This window comes from Mobula hypostoma, chromosome 7, assembly GCF_963921235.1.
Source record: "Mobula hypostoma chromosome 7, sMobHyp1.1, whole genome shotgun sequence".
In the NCBI taxonomy this organism is placed as follows: Eukaryota; Metazoa; Chordata; class Chondrichthyes; order Myliobatiformes; family Myliobatidae; genus Mobula; species Mobula hypostoma.
The window spans coordinates 21,909,586-21,926,624 of NC_086103.1; the positions used below are offsets into that span (position 1 = coordinate 21,909,586).

General features: G+C 43.9%; 1 protein-coding gene across 4 annotated transcripts in view; it reads right to left on the reverse strand.

Moving 5' to 3' along the window:
- Window positions 1-17,039, reverse strand: part of LOC134349186 (fibroblast growth factor 1-like) — a 100,035-nt gene that overhangs the window by 18,763 nt on the left and 64,233 nt on the right. For all 4 annotated transcript variants that reach the window (XM_063053137.1, XM_063053136.1, XM_063053135.1 and 1 more), the window contains exons 2-3: window positions 9,530-9,735; window positions 1,772-1,875 (exon numbers count right to left, since the gene is read on the reverse strand). In XM_063053137.1, the coding sequence (XP_062909207.1) occupies window positions 1,772-1,875; window positions 9,530-9,698 (273 nt within the window). In that variant the 5' untranslated portion in view covers window positions 9,699-9,735. The remainder of the gene's footprint in view (window positions 1-1,771; window positions 1,876-9,529; window positions 9,736-17,039) is intronic.

A 17,039-nucleotide genomic window follows, 5' to 3' on the forward strand; every position in this document is an offset into this window, starting at 1 on the left:
GAGGAAGGATATACTGGCTTTGGAGGCAGTGCAGAGGAGGTTCACCAGGTTGATTCCAGAGATGAAGGGGTTAACCTAAGAGGAGAGATTGAGTCACCTGGGACTATACTCTCTGGAATTCAGAAGAATGAGAGGGATCTTATAGACACATACAAAATTTTGAAAGGGATAGATAAGATAGAAGTAGGGAAGTTGTTTCCTTTGGTAGGTGAGACTAGAACTAGGGGACATTGCCTCAAGATTCAGGGGAGAAGATTTAGGATGGAGATGAGGAGAAACTGTTTTTCTCAGAGAGTGGTGAATCCGTAGAATTCTCTGCCCAGGGAAGCAGTTGAGGCTTCTTCACTAAATATATTTAAGATACAGTTAGATTTTTACATAGTAGGGGAATTAAGGGTTATGGGGAAAAGGCAGGTAGATAGAGCTGAGTTTACGGACAGATCAGCCATGATCTTATTGAATGGCGGGGCAGGCTTGATGGGCCAGATGGCCGACTCCTGCTCCTATTTCTTATGTTCTTGTGTTCTTAAATGTTTATGCCACCTATGGACTCACTTTTAAGGACTCTTCATCTCATCTTCTCGATATTTATTGTTATTTATTTATTATTGTTTCTTCTTTTTGTATTAGTGCAGTTTATTGTCTTCTTTACTCTGGTTGAACGCCCTAGTTGAGTGGTCTTTCACTGATTCAGTTATAGTTATTATTCAATAGTTGTGGTTCCTTAAGTTTGTTACAGCCAGAGGTAGTAATGGGGACAAGCTCCCACTACCTATTAAATAGTCCCATATGGGAAGTGCCTCAAATAGCCCTGACAACCAAGTCCAACTCCTGGCCTTCATGAGTGGCTTAGCTTCTAAGCCTGTCGGAACCATTTCACCGGCAGGAGAAGGGACAAAGGCCGGTTACTGGCACCTTAAAACCAGTCGCTTCGGGCAGATGGGGCTCATCAGCGGTGGTTGGCAGCTCATCTAGGAGAAGGAAAACTCTGATCTCAAACCTCTGCTGCCTTGTGGCTATACCCACTTGTGGGGAAGGCTTTGGGAATTCAATGCTGACTGGCAACTCCTGAAACACTGCCGGTACCGAACTGTATCGGCCCCTGCTGTTCCTTTGGGTTCACCAGTTGTGTGGCGAGGGGGAGCTTGCTGTCCATATCGTACTGCCCTGTCTTGCATATCTAGACAGCTAGGATGCGATATCCATTGTTACTTTGACCGACAGAGGTGCTCATAGATTTGTTGAGTATGACCACAAGGAAGTGAATCTTAGGGTTGTACGTGGTGACATATATGTACTTGGATAGTAAACTTACTTCAAACTTTGGAAGGGAAGGGGAGGGGATACAAACTTGCAGGGGGTAAGTGAGACCAGATGAGGGGTAAGGTGGGTGGGTGGGGGAGGGAGGGTGTTGATGCGAGTAGCTGGGAGGTGATAGGTGGAGATGGTAAATGACTAAAGAAGGAATCTGAGAGCAGAGGACAGTAGACTATGGAATAAAGGGAACGAGGTAGGGAACCAGAGGGAGGTGATGGGCAGGTCATGATGGAGTGGGGGGGTTGGGAAGAAGAGAAAGTCTGAGAAGGCTACCAGAATGGGGGAAAACAAAAAAAGGTGGGAATAGAAGGGGAAACAGAGGAGAGTGGACAGGGGAGTAATTTCCCAACTGAAAGCCCATGACATTTTCCAGTTAACTCCGAACGTAAATGGTGTATTGTGCAATCTACATATAATGAAGTAATTCCACAGAAGTACCAAGGTTTCTCCTTACCGAGCCATGAAGATGACCCTTTTCACTCATTGCCAGGTAGTGTCCGGCTTCAATCCCCTGAATTGTCACCACTCCTCTGCACACGGCCTGCAGCCGAAGCTGAACTGAAAAAGGAGGAAGGCAGAAAGGTGAATTTTATTTTCCACAAGACGAAATTGAGCAACTAAGATGCAAATTTCAAGTAAAAGTTGAAGTTCAGGTTCATTGTCATTCAACAAAACAACATTTCCCCGGACCAAGGGACACAACACAGTACATATAACTCACAAAAAAAACACATAAAGTAATATTACCACAAGTAAGTTAACAAATAGATAAAATATATTCCAGAAGATTGACATTTTGCATAAAGACACAAGTTAAAAAGTAAATAGCATGACATTACTGGTGCTTCATACCTGACGAGACCTGGGAGAAGGCAAGGAGTGCAATAGTCTCACGGCCTGGGGAAGAAGCTGTTTCCCATTCTTAACAGTCCTGGTCCTAATGCTACAGTACCTCCTGCCTGATGGTAGAGGGTCAAGGTCAATAGATAATGGGATGGGTGGGAGGGATCCTTAACAATGCTAAGGGCCCTGGCTTTGCAACTCTCCTGATAAATATCTTGGATGGGTGGAAGAGATGTCTTGATTTTTTGAAGCATGTTCATTGAGTGTGTGAGTAAATCTAATGAAAAAGGACCCAACATGGGAAAGGTTCCCACAGTCATTACTATTTTCAAACAAGGGAAAATCTGCAGATGCTATAAATCCAAGCCACACAGACAAAATGCTGGAGGAACTCAGCAGGCCAGGCAGCATCAATGGAAAAGCGTACAGTCAGCGTTTTGGGCCGAGATCCTTCAGCAGGACACTCTTTTCCATAGATGCTGCCTGGCCTGCTGAGTTCCTCCAGCATTTTGCGTGTGTTATCATTACTATTTTGGTTGTTCTGTGATGCGGCAAGCAAAGTATCAAGCCTCACAGAATTCTTGTCTTAGCTAATAGCATATTGTGGAGTCTTAAGAGTCTGAGGCTGAAACGTTTATGTGGATTAACTGATGAGGATTTGTCCTCCAACTTAAGGAGATGAGACCACTTTTTTTTTTAGATTATGAGAACACTCAGTCCTCTTTTATTGTCATTTAGAAATGCATACATGCATTAAGAAATGATACAATGTTCCTCCAGAGTGATATCACAGAAAACAGGACAAACCAAAGACTAGCACTAACAGAACCACATAATTATAACATATAGTTACAGCAGTGCTAAACAATACCATAATTTGATAAAGAACAGACCGTGGGCACAGTAAAAAAAGTCTCAAGTCCCGATCGACTCCCAAGTCCCTGGTTGCAGGCGGCAAAAGAGAGAAACTCCCCGCCATAAAACTCCAAGGCATTGACAACTGCTGATGCCTTGGAAGCAGCCGACCACAGCCGACACCGAGTCCGTCCATCCGAAAACTTCGAGCCTCCGACCAGCCCCTCCGATACAGCCTCCCGAGCGCCATCCTCTGCCGAGCGCCTTCGACCTCGCCCCGGCCGCCAAAATAAGCAAAGCCGAGGATTCGGGGCCTTCTGCTCCAGAGATTCCAGTTTCCACACAGTAGCAGCGGCAGCGAAGCGGGCATTTCAGAAGTTTCTCCAGATGTTCCTCCGTACTCTCACATCTGTCTCCATCAAATCAGAATTGTGCACGATCTCCTACTTGATAGATTACAGATATCATTCACTGGAAAGGCCGCGCATGCTGTGTCGCGCCGTCATCTTCTCCTCCTCCTTCTATGTGGATGCTGTGAACCTATCTGGCTGCTTCCGTCTCTTGCTTCAGACTGATGCTGATGCTTGTGCATTCTTTCTATTGGTTCAGTTTCCTCGAGCAGCTCAGAAAAGTCTCTGTAGAAACTCATTGGGTTGGGCAGCATCTACGGAGGCAAATGGACAGCTGACATTTTAGGGCAAGGCGTTTCAATGGGATGTTGACTCTCCATTTTCCTAGAACAGGAGTTCCCAATCTGGGGTCCATGGACACCTTGCTCGATGATATTGGTCCATGGCATAAAAAAGGGTGGGAACCCCTGCCCTAGAAAGCTGCAGCCTGACCTGTTGACTTCCTCCAGTGCTTTATGCCTTTTTCCCCCGATTCCAGCACCCGCAATCTCTGTTTTCTTTCCTCCTTATTTAACAAAAATGAGAAAAGGATGTAAGGAAAATACTAAGCCATGGAGTAAGAAAACAGAAGTTATGACTTGGGGAAGTTTATGTTCAAAACTTGGTAACTTAGAAAAAGCCATTGTTGAACTTGCAATGAAATCACATTCAGGAAGGATGTTATGTTACTGATGGAAAATGTAAGAACTGAAGGATTTTAGTAACGAAGAAAGTTTAGTCAAGCTGATTTGTTTACTTTGGACCAGATGAGGCTGAGGGAAAGTGAGTATGTGAAGTTCTAAGAGGCCTAACTAGGGTGGAAAGAAAGGAACTATTTCCCTTAGCAAAGAGGTCAATAACGAGGGGCCAAGATTTAAAGTAACTGGTAGAAGATTAGAGGGTATTTGAGGAAGTTTCCTTTACATCCAGGGAGCACGGTAAGTCTCAAACTCACTCCCTGAAATGGTGCTGGAGGCAGAAACTTCCTGCCACATGGAAAAAGCATTTGGACGAAGTAATTACCCGCTGCAGAAAGCTGTGAACCCAGACAACTCCGTCATGGGCAATGGCTTCCCCAGAATCCAGGACATCTTTAAGGACCGATGCCTCAAAAAGGTGGCACCTGGGACACGCCTTCTTCTCAATGCTACCATCAGGGAGGAGGTACCAGAGCCTGAAGACACACACTCAACAATTCAGGAATAGCTTCTTCCTCTTTGTCATCAGATTTCTGAATGGACATTGAACCCATGGACTCTACCCCACTACTTTTTTATTCTCTTTTTGCACTACTTACTGAATTAAAAAAAAATATATGTTTACTGTAATTTACAGTTTTTATTATTATGTATTGTGATGTACTGCTGCCACATAAACAATAAATTTCATGACACACATCAAAGATATTAAACCTGATTCTGAAAACTACTGGGCTTTGAACTGAGACTGCGAGACAAGTCGAAGCTGCAAATGACGGACCAAATTGCTGCTTCAGTACCATGAACCTTCTGTGTTTCTATGATCCCAAAGCGACCAAGTAACTTAATTTGTGGTGTGAAGGGACCAGGCCATGCCACACCTACGCCATAAAGTTTAAATGCAAGAGAAGAAACGAGAGACCAAGAGTGAAGAGCAATTGAGTGATGTATGAAAAAGGTCTGATAATCCACTATCTGATTTGTCAGATATCCTAGCGGCTTGGTGGCTGGTTCACTGGGTGTGTACTTCCACTCTCCCTCTAACACACCAGAACCCTGGTTCCCACACTCCATGAAAACTCACCTCATTTTGTTTCCCGTGCTTCTCTGAAACCTATCCAGATTCACTAGAAAATATGTTACCCTATTGCAAGGTATAGGTGGGGAAAAATATCCAATAATCCTGAAAATGTGCAATTCTTACAGCACCAATGTCCCGAACTTGCCGGATCACCGGAACTTTCCGGTAATTGGTGGCACAGAAGCATAGTGGTCAGCACATCGCTTTACAGCATGAGTGACCCAGGGTCAATTCTTGCTACTTTCTGTAAGGAGATTGTACAATTTCCCAGTGACCACATGGGTTTCCTCCAGGTACCCAGGTTTCCTCCCACATTCTAAAGACAGTTAGTAGATTAATTATCACAAGGGTGTAATAAGACCATAAAACTATAAGGTATGGGAGCAGAATTAAGCCATTTGGCCCATTGAGTCTGATCCACCATTTCATCATGGCTGATCCATTTTTCCTCTCAGCTCCAGTCTCCTGCCTTTGCCGACACCCCCATATCCCTTCATGTCCTGACCAATTAAGAATCTATCAACCTCTGCCTTCAATATACATAAAGACTTGGTCTCCACAGCTGCCTGTGGCAATGAATACCACAGATTCACCACTCCTTGGCCAAAGAAATTTCTCCTCATCTCCGTTCTAAAAGGACGCCCCTCTGATCTGAAGCTGTGTCCTCTGGTCTTGGACCCACCATAGAAAACATCCTCTCCACATCCACTCTGTCAAGACCTTTCACCATTCGATAGGTGTAATGGGGCAATGTGGACTCATTCAGCCGGGAGGGCTTGTTGCTGTGCTTTAACCTTAAATAAAATAAACTACTTTGGGGCACCATAGTAACGTAGCAGTAAGCATAACACTATTACAGTTCGGGAGGGTTTCAGAGTTCATTTCCAGCGCCATCTGTAAGGAGTTTGTACACTCTCCTTGTGCCAGCGTGGGTTTCTTCCGGAAGATCCAGTTTCCTCCCACAGTCCAAAGACTAGAAGGTTAAATGGTCTTTGTAAAATGTTCTGTGATTAGTCCAGTGTTAAATGGGTGGGTTGCTGGGCAGTGTGGCTCGTGGGCTGGAGGAACCTGTGCTCTGAGCAAATAACATTTTCATTTTCTTAGCCTATGTTGCAAATGCAGCAGGTCCCAGTGACAGCAGTTACCCAGTCCACAATAATACTTCTGTGGATGTGTGGTGGAGAGTATATTGTCCGGCTGCATCACGGCCTAGTATAGAAACACTAATGACCTTGAACGGAAAATACTCCTAAAAGTGGTTGATATGCCCCAGTCATCTGGTCGCCAGCCTCTCGACCATGGTTTTCGGTCGGACGCCGGACATTTGGAGAGATTTGGTGGGGGCGGGCGCCTGTCACTCGGCCGGGGGCCGTGGTCAAGTGGTCGGTGACTTGGCCGGCTCCCCCACCGGACTTAGTCTGGTGAGGAGGGTGTGAGGACACCCAGCAGGACGAAAAAAAAAACAAGACCTGACAAAGGGCGGATGAGCTTCTTGTGAGCCAATGGCCATCTTCCGTGGAAGGGATCAAAGCCTCACCACGCACTTACTTAGAAGAGACATGATGAACTCAGGCACTGCACCGTGCGCCTGGACCTGCCCAAGGCCTCCACCTAGGGAAGGGCCAATCTCGAAGAAGTGGCCGCGGCTGGAGGCTGTCACGGCCTCGGGCTCGAGTTCAGCGGGGGGCAGCAGCAGGCGGTGCCAAGGCGGCCAGCAAGAACAAACTGGAGGAGAGGCTGTACTCGGTGCTGTCGCAAGATCGAAGAAGATGGAGGTGCATAGCCGCCAACCCCAGATTTGGGACGGCACCTACTGACTGATGCCCCAGTCCATTACAGGTAAAGCCCTCCCCACCATTCAGCACGTCTACACAGAGTGTTGTCACAGGAAAGCATCATCATCATTACAGACCCCCACCACCCAGGACATGCTCTCTTCTCACTGCTGCCATCAGGAAGAAGGTACAGGAGCCTCAGGACTCACACCACCAAGTTCAGGAACAGTTATTACCTCTCAACCATTAGGCCCATGAACCAGAGGGATAACTTCACTCAACTTCACTTGCCCCATCACTGAAATGTTCCCACAACCTATGGACTCACTTTCAAGGACTTTTCCTCTCATATTCTCGATATTTATTCCTTATCTATTTATTATTATTACATACTCTCTTTTTGTATTTGCGCAGTTTGTTGTCTTTCGCATAATGGTTGTTTGTCCGTTCTGTTTGGTACGGTCTTTCATTGATTCTATTATGGCTCTTGGATTTACTCAGTATGTTTGCAAGAAAATGAATCTCAGGGTTGTATATGGTGACATTAGTGTACTTTGATAATAAATTTACTTTGAATTTTGGATAGCTTATCATGAATACATCCAGTTTCTTTTCTCCCATTATACATCATCAAATCTCAATGCTTACTACTCTGATAACAAATCACAACATTTTAAATTAAATTTTTATTTTTACCAGTGTGGTAACAGGTCCTTCGGCCCAACGGGCCTGCGCTGCCCACGCACACCCAAGTGACCAATTAACATACTAACCTGTACGTCTTTGGTACGTGGGAGGCAACCAGAGCACCCTGGGGGAACGTATAAACTCCTTGGCACCGGAACTGAACCCTGAATTGCCCCAAACTGTGACAGCACTGCGCTAACGGCTGTGCTACCATGCCGTCCGAAACATAAAAGAAGGGTTTCAGCATGAGAAGTTAGTCAGCCTGTCAAGTCCATATAGGCTATGTGTGAGAGCAATTCAAATGGGTCTACTCTCCTGCCCCTTAAAAAAGGATCTACTCTCCTGCCCCTTCACTGGTCACACGTACGTCGAAACTTTCCTTGAACTGTGTTCTTCTGAGTCTACAACCAACGCAGTCCGAGATATGCTGGGGGCAGCTCGCAAGTGTCGGCACACTTCCAGCGCCAACATAGCAAGCCCACAACTCACTAGCCCTAGCCCGTGCACCTTTGGAACGTGGGAGGAAACTAGAGCACCTGGAGAAAAACCACGCGGTCATGGGGAGAAGGAGCAAACTCGTTACAGTCAGTGGCGGGAATTGAACCCTGATCTTACAGTGCTGCTGTAAAGCTGACTGCCATGCTACCATTGTGATGCCCTTCCTCATACCCTTGCAAATTCTTTTCTTTCAGAAAGTCAACAAAACACTTTCTTACTTTTGAACACTACAATTAAATTCACCTCCACTACTACCCCTATCCCTGCCAATACGTTAATAACTTTGACCATTCACAGGGTCAAATAGTCTCTTCTTATTACACCCGTCTGTATAAGACCTTGCATCCCTGCTAATCTGAGAGAAACTGGACACTGTGCCGCTAACATGTCAGGCAGACAGGCAGGTCGAAGCTTCCCAGATGCAGATGACTTCCATGTAAGGCCAGTGAAATCAGTCTCAGGGTTGTGGGGCCCGGAAGGGGAAGAGTTAAAACTGCTCATTGGTTTTGTTATTAACTCCACCATGACAGCACCACAATGTAAATGGCTGTTTCAGCTCTCACCGTGTATCAGCAGGAAGAAGGGTCCGCGACCTCCTCAGCCACCCAGCATCTCCTTGAACCAATAGTGGCTTGACTCTAACCCCTCTCCCCCCACCCCGTGCATCATCCCCACATTTCCCCACTAATTAACAGACCCATAACTGCATCAAGGACAGAGATGAACAGGATTAATGCAACGTCACCCATATTCAACTAGCTCCCCCAATTTTCACCCCTGGAGAGAGGCAACTTGGCAGTAGCTCCGGTAAAGTGTGGACTTTATTTAGAGAAAATGAAAGAAAAACAGTAAGAATGAAAGTGAAAGCTTTAGCTCTCCAACACTTAATGAACACTTGTAAGGTGCAGTTATACACCGGGACATTCACAGTTCTAGTTCAAGTTTGTCACCTGACTCTATATATATATACTGACCAACAAAACAATATTCCCCCAGAATATGGTACACTGACACAACATATATCAATCACACACAGCTCATAAACCGAAGTATAATACTATAAATAAGTTAATAAAATATAATTCAAAATGCAGCACAGGTAAACACAGCCTTGCAAGAACTTAGTTTCAACTTGCAGGAAAGTTTAAATAGAAGTTACTCTATTTTGTGCTGAAATTATGTTGTTTTAACGGTTAACATTTCTTGCTCCCCTGAGTGTTTGTTCTTCTAGCTGCTAAAGAGATCTTAATGAATTGAACTTAGTAACTTGGGAAGTTTCAAAGCAGTTGCCAAGCAGCACAAGTCAAACACACACACACACATGTATATACACACACACTTTTTAAAAATAGTACAGAGCACACGATGATTGAAAATGATTCTCACTGTATATGTCACTGTGGTCTCGTGTTCCCTCCACTGTTCCGTCAGGAAGAATTCGCATAAAATACCCTCCATTTTGACAGTACAAGAGCTTTGGGTCTTTGTAACTCGACAGGAAGTGATTGAAGGAATCAGATAAGTTTGATAAACTTGTCACAGTTCCAACATCCATGATGCCTCCGGCACAGTGTTCATATGGATCTTCTCTCCTGGAATATATCAACAGACACACAACAAAGCAGATACTTCAATGAATACCAGTCCAGGAGCTAAAAATATCAGCAAACCAGAAACCCAAATGATTCAAAGTCTACGTCATAAGTGTATTTATATATTTTTCATTTTTTTCCATCATGGTTTTCTTCTCTCCTTATTCTTGTCCTGATTTATTTTCCTTCTGGGCCTAGATAGCAACTATTGGCAAAGAGTCCAGCAAATAAAGTGATCGCTGTCTCATCTTATCCTACTGATACTATACATGTACCTATCTAAACTTCTATTAAATGTTGAAATCAAATTTGTATACACCACTTGTGCTGGCAGCTTGTTCTACACTCTCACGACTCTGTGAGTGAAGATATTTCCCCTCATGTTCCCCTTAAACGTTTCACCTTTCAACCTTAACCCATGACTTCAGGTTGAAGTCCCACCCAACCTCAGTGGAAAAAGCCTGGTCGCATTTACACTATCTATACTCCTCATAATTTTGTATACCTCTATCAAATCTCCTCTCAATCTTCTATGTTCCAAGGAATAAAGTCTTAATCTGTTCAATCTTTCCTTATAACTCAGGTTCTTCCAGAAATGGCAACATCCTTGTAAATTTTCTCTGTACTGTTTCGATCTTATTTACATCTTTCCTGTAGGTAGGTGACTAACACTGCACACAGCACTCCAAATTATGCCTCACCAGCATCTTGAACAACTTCAACAAAATATCTCACCTCCTGTACTCAATACTTTGATTTATGAAGGCCAATGTGGCAAAAGTTTTCTTTATGATCTTATTAACCTGTAAACCACTTTCAATGAATTATGTACCTGTATTCCCAGATCCCTTTGTTTGACCAGACTCCTCAGTGTCCTACCGTTCACTGTGTAGACCTGCTCTGGTTGGTCCCACTGAGTTGCAACGCCTTGCACTTGTCTGCATTAAATTCCAGCTGGTCTAGATCCTGCTGGAAGTTCTGATAGTCTTACTCACTGTCCACTACACCGCCAATCTTTGTGCCACCCACAAATTTGCTGATCCAGTTAGCCACATTATCACACAGTTTATTGATATAAATGCCAAACAACAAAGGACCCGGCACGATCCCTGCGGTACTCCACTACTCACAGGCCGCTAGTCAGAGAGACAGTCACCTACCACCACTCTCTGGTTTCTCTCTCATAGCCAATGTCCAATCCAGTTTGCTACCTCATCTTGAATACCAAGTGACTGAACCTCTTTGACCAACCTCGCATGTGGAACCCTGTCAAGTGCCTTACTAGAGTCCATGTAGACAACATCCAGTGCCTTGCTTTCATCTACTTTCCTGGTAACTTCCTTTAAGAACTCTATAACATTGGTTAGACATAACCTATCATGCACAAAGCCATGCTGACAATCCCTAATAAGTCCCCATTAATCCAAATATTCATATATCCGGTCTCTTCGAATACCTTCCAATAACTTTCCCACAACTGATGTCAGGCTCACGGGCCTGTAATTTCCTGGCTTATTTTTAGAGCCTTTCTTAAACAGTGGAACAAGATTAGCTGTCCTCTTACCCTCGGGTACCCCACCTGTCGCTAAGGATGATTTAAATACCTTTGCTCGGGACCTTGTAATTTTTGCGCTTGCCTCCCACAGAGTCCTCAGGGAACATCTTGTCAGGCCCTGGGGATTCATCCATCCTAATTTGCCACAAGACAGAAAACACCTCCTCCACTGTAATCGATATTGAATCCATGACCTCATTCTGCTTTGCCTCAAATCTATAGACTCTAGGTCCATCTCCCGAGTCAATACAGATGCAAAAAATCCATTTAAGATCTCCCCCATCTCTTCTGGCTCTACGCATAGATTACCATTCTGATCTAGCAGCAGACCAATTTTGTCTCTTGCAATCCTTTTGCTCTTAGCATATCTGTAGGATCCCTTTGGATTCTCCGTCACCTTGTCTGCCAGGGCAACCTCTTGTTTTCTTTTAGCCCTCCTGATTACTTTAAGTGTTCTCTTGTATTTCGTGTACCCCATAAGCACCTCATTTGTTCCTACCTGCGATTCAGCTCCTTTTTATTTCTTAACCAGAGCCTCAATATCTCTTGAAAACCAAGGTTTCCTACACTTGTTATTTTTACTTTTTATTCTGATAGGCACATACAAGCTTTGTACTCTCAAAATTTTACTTTTGACGGCCTCCCACTTACCAAGTACACCTTTGACAGAAAACTGCCTGCCCCAATTGTTACTTGCTAGCTCCTTTCTGATACCATCAAAATTGGATTTTCTCCAAATTAGAATCTCAACCTGCAGACCAGACCTATCTCTTTCCATATTTACGTTGATACTAATGGTATTATAATCACTACATGCAAAGTGTTCCCTTACACAAACTTCTGTCACCTGTGCAGTCTCATTTTGTAATAGGAGATCAAGTATAGCACATTCTCTCTTCGGGACTTCTATGAGCTGATTAAAGAAACTTCCCTGAACACATTTGAAAAACTCAATCCTATCTAGTCTCTGAATGGTATGGGAGTCCTAGTCAATATGTAGAAAGTTAAAATCATCTACCATATCAAGTTTATGCTTCTTGCAATAGCCTGTAATCCCTACAGATTTGTTCCTCTGTTGGGTGGCCTATAATATAGCCTCATTAACATGGTCATACCTTTCTTATTCCTTAGTTCAACCTATAAAGGCTCTCTAGACAAGTTCTCTAGTTTGTCTTGACTGAGCATTGCCATGACATTTTCCAGACTAGTCATGTCACCTCTTCCCCTTTAATCCCTCCCGCTCTGTCACATCTAAAACAATAGAACCCCAGAATACTAAACTGCCAATCCAGCCCCTCTTACAACCAAGTCTCATTAATGGCTACAATATCCATACCCAGGTGTTGATCTATGCCTTGAGCTCATCTGCCTTTCCTACAATACTTCTTACATTGAAATATATGAGCTCAGAACATTAGCTGCACATGCCCAACCTTTCGATTCCAGACTTAATCTGAGGTTTTAGTAACATCTACTTCCCACTGTTTTTATGATATTGTAGCATTAGACACCTTTTTCACTGTCCATACCAATTTTTGTGTCATCAATGAACTTTAATTCTACTTTCACTTTCAAGTTTGTTACATGAGAGTGACATAGTTAATTCAGAAACAAAGGTTCTGAACTTAAAGAGGGGTAACTTTGAAGGTATGAGACATGAATTAGCTAAGATAGACTGGCAAATGACACTTAAAGGATTGACGGTGGATATGCAATGGCAAGCATTTAAAGGTTGCATGGATGAACTACAACAATTGTTCATCCCAGTTTGGCAAAAGAATAAATCAAGGAAGGTAGTGCACCCGTGGCTGACAAGAGAAATTAGTGATAGTATCAATTCCAAAGAAGAAGCATACAAATTAGCCAGAGAAAGTGGCTCACCTGAGGACTGGGAGAAATTCAGAGTTCAGCAAAGGAGGACAAAGGGCTTAATTAGGAAGGGGAAAAAAGATTATGAGAGAAAACTGGCAGGGAACATAAAAACAGACTGTAAAAGCTTTTATAGATATGTAAAAAGGAAAAGACTGGTAAAGACAAATGTAGGTCCCCTACAGACAGAAACAGGTGAATTGATTATGAGGAGCAAGGACATGGCAGACCAATTGAATAATTACTTTGGTTCTGTCTTCACTAAGGAGGACATAAATAACCTTCCAGAAATAGTAGGGGACAGAGGGTCCAGTGAGATGGAGGAACTGAGCGAAATACATGTTAGTAGGGAAGTGGTGTTAGGTAAATTGAAGGGATTGAAGGCAGATAAATCCCCCGGGCCAGATGGTCTGCATCCTAGATTGCTTAAGGAAGTAGCCCAAGAAATAGTGGATGCATTAGTGATAATTTTTCAAAACTCGTTAGATTCTGGACTAGTTCCTGAGGATTGGAGGGTGGCTAATGTAACTCCACTTTTTAAAAAAGGAGGGAGAGAGAACCCGGGGAATTATAGACCGGTTAGCCTAACGTCGGTGGTGGGGAAACTGCTGGAGTCAGTTATCAAGGATGTGATAACAGCACATTTGGAAAGCGGTGAAATGATCGGACAAAGTCAGCATGGATTTGTGAAAGGAAAATCATGTCTGACGAATCTCATAGAATTTTTTGAGGATGTAACTAGTAGAGTGGATAGGGGAGAACCAGTGGATGTGGTATATTTGGATTTTCAAAAGGCTTTTGACAAGGTCCCACACAGGAGATTAGCGTGCAAACTTAAAGCACACAGTATTGGGGGTAAGGTATTGGTGTGGGTGGAGAATTGGTTAGCAGACAGGAAGCAAAGAGTGGGAATAAACGGGACCTTTTCAGAATGGCAGGCGGTGACTAGTGGGGTACCGCAAGGCTCGGTGCTGGGATCCCAGTTGTTTACAATATATATTAATGACTTGGATGAGGGAATTAAATGCAGCATCTCCAAGTTTGCGGATGACACGAAGCTGGGTGGCAGTGTTAGCTGTGAGGAGGATGCTAAGAGGATGCAGGGTGACTTGGATAGGTTGGGTGAGTGGGCAAATTCATGGCAGATGCAATTTAATGTGGATAAATGTGAAGTTATCCACTTTGGTGGCAAAAATAGGAAAACAGATTATTATCTGAATGGTGGCGGATTAGGAAAAGGGGAGGTGCAACGAGACCTGGGTGTCATTATACACCAGTCATTGAAAGTGGGCATGCAGGTACAGCAGGCCGTGAAAAAGGCGAATGGTATGCTGGCATTTATAGCGAGAGGATTCGAGTACAGGAGCAGGGAGGTTCTACTGCAGTTGTACAAGGCCTTGGTGAGACCACACCTGGAGTATTATGTGCAGTTTTGGTCCCCTAATCTGAGGAAAGACATCCTTGCCATAGAGGGAGTACAAAGAAGGTTCACCAGATTGATTCCTGAGATGGCAGGACTTTCATATGAAGAAAGACTGGATGAACTGGGCTTGTACTCGTTGGAATTTAGAAGATTGAGGGGGGATCTGATTGAAACGTATAAAATCCTAAAGGGATTGGACAGGCTAGATGCAGGAAGATTGTTCCCGATGTTGGGGAAGTCCAGAACGAGGGGCCACAGTTTGAGGATAGAGGGGAAGCCTTTTAGGACCGAGATTAGGAAAAACTTCTTCACACAAAGATTGGTGAATCTGTGGAATTCTCTGCCACAGGAAACAGTTGAGGCCAGTTCATTGGCTATATTTAAAAGGGAGTTAGATATGGCCCTTGTGGCTACGGGGGTCAGGGGGTATGGAGGGAAGGCTGGGGCGGGGTTCTGAGTTGGATGATCAGCCATGATCATAATAAATGGCGGTGCAGGCTCGAAGGGCCGAATGGCCTACTCCTGCACCTATTTTCTATGTTTCTATGTTTCTATATCACAAAGAACAAAGGTCTTTCGTGTTGATCCCTGTAGTACAATGGTAGTCACAAGTTTCCAATCTTCAAAACATCTTTCTACTATTACCTGCTGCCTTCAATCACCAAACTGATTTTGGATCCAATTAGTCAGGTCACCTTGGATTTTAGGTACCTTTTCAACTAGCTTCCCATCTGAGACCTTGTTAAATACCTAACTAAAGTTCATATAGACAAAATCTTTTGCCTGTCTTCATTAACCAATTTCATTTCCATCTCAGAAAAACTCAGTCAAGTTATTGGGACAGAATCTCTCCCCACCCCCCCACCTCAGAAAGCCAAGCGGACTTTTCCTGATCAGCCCCTTTTTCGAATTCTGTCCCCTCAGAATTTTGTCCAGTAATTACTGCTGACAGAAAGCTCACTAACCTGCAGTTACCTGGCTTAGTCCCGTTGCTCTTCTTAAATAAAGGAACTACACGAGTTATTGTCCGCTTTTCTAGTACCTTGCCTATGGCTAACAAAGATACAAGCAGCTTTGTTTGAACCCAGCAGTGTCCTTCCACGCCTCAGCACTCTGGGCTAGATTTCATCCATCCCTGGGGACTTACCTTTCTTCGTGTTATAACACCTCTGCCATCTTAATACCTATATGTTCCTGAAAAACAATGCACCTGTCCTTAACTTCAATACCCTTCACATCCCTCAACTTAAGTCGAGTGGATTGAGGCAACTCAATGTCCCCTCATACGATAGTCGTGCTATGTCAAGAATGAACCTTGCTGGACACCCTCAATAGCAAATAACGTACGTTCTTTCCAATATTTCAGGTGCGATCTCAGGAATGCTCTGTATAATTGAACCAAATTGTTCCTTATTTGAAGTCTTTCCCAATGAAGGACAACATATCATTTGCCTTTTAACTTGCTGCATGTACAGTACATATTTGCTGGTATACAAGAAACAGGTCTTTTTATACATCAATACTTCCCAATCTTTTGCTGTTTAAATAATACTATTTTCCCTCCCAAACCAGGTTCTTCAAGGTTATCTGAGATATACTCTTCTTCCACCCACCATAAATTTGAGCTCATCTCAAAATCTGTTCGTTTCCCATCTCAGCCATATCCCATTGACACATCACTGTTGTACTGACTGTTATACATTCCTTTATTGTCTGCAAACTTTACCAGATTATATTTGCTTTGTCATCAAGATCTCTGTGACCACTTCTTACCTCACACTCCTCTGAGAGATCTGCAGTCCTTCACTTCTTCCACTCCCAATGGTCTATGCTCCTCCACCAGTAGCTTTGGCTTCACCTATGCAATCCCTACTCCAAATTATTTACTTCAGGTACTTAATTATCATCATCATTATTCTGTGCCGCGCAGTATGACGTTGGCGATCATGGTCTCATGACCACGATTGCTCTTGGCAAATTTTGGCACGTAAGTGCTTTGCCATTGCCTTCTTCTGGGCAGAGTCTTTACAAGATGGCTGACCCCAGCCATTATCAGTACACTTCAGATTGTCTGCCTGGTGTCAGTGGTCACATAACCAGCAGTTCTGATATGCACCAGCTAGTCATACGGCCATCCATCGCCTGCTCCTGTGGCTTCAGGCGGCCCTGATCAGGGGACTAAGCAGGTGCTACCCCTTGCCCACGGGTAATCTGCAGGTTAGCGGAGTGAAGTCGCATCTTACACCTCTTTTGGTAGGGGTGTATCTCCAGGCTGCCACCCATAGTATTTAATCACCTCTATTAAAAGCTGTGTCTCTGGTTTGGCACCAATTCTAGCCAAATTATACACCTGTAAAGAACCTTGGGACATTTTACTACAAGGGGTAGGTTATTTAGAATGGAGTTGAGGAAAAACTTTTTCACCCAGAGCGTGGTGGATATGTGGAATGCTCTGCC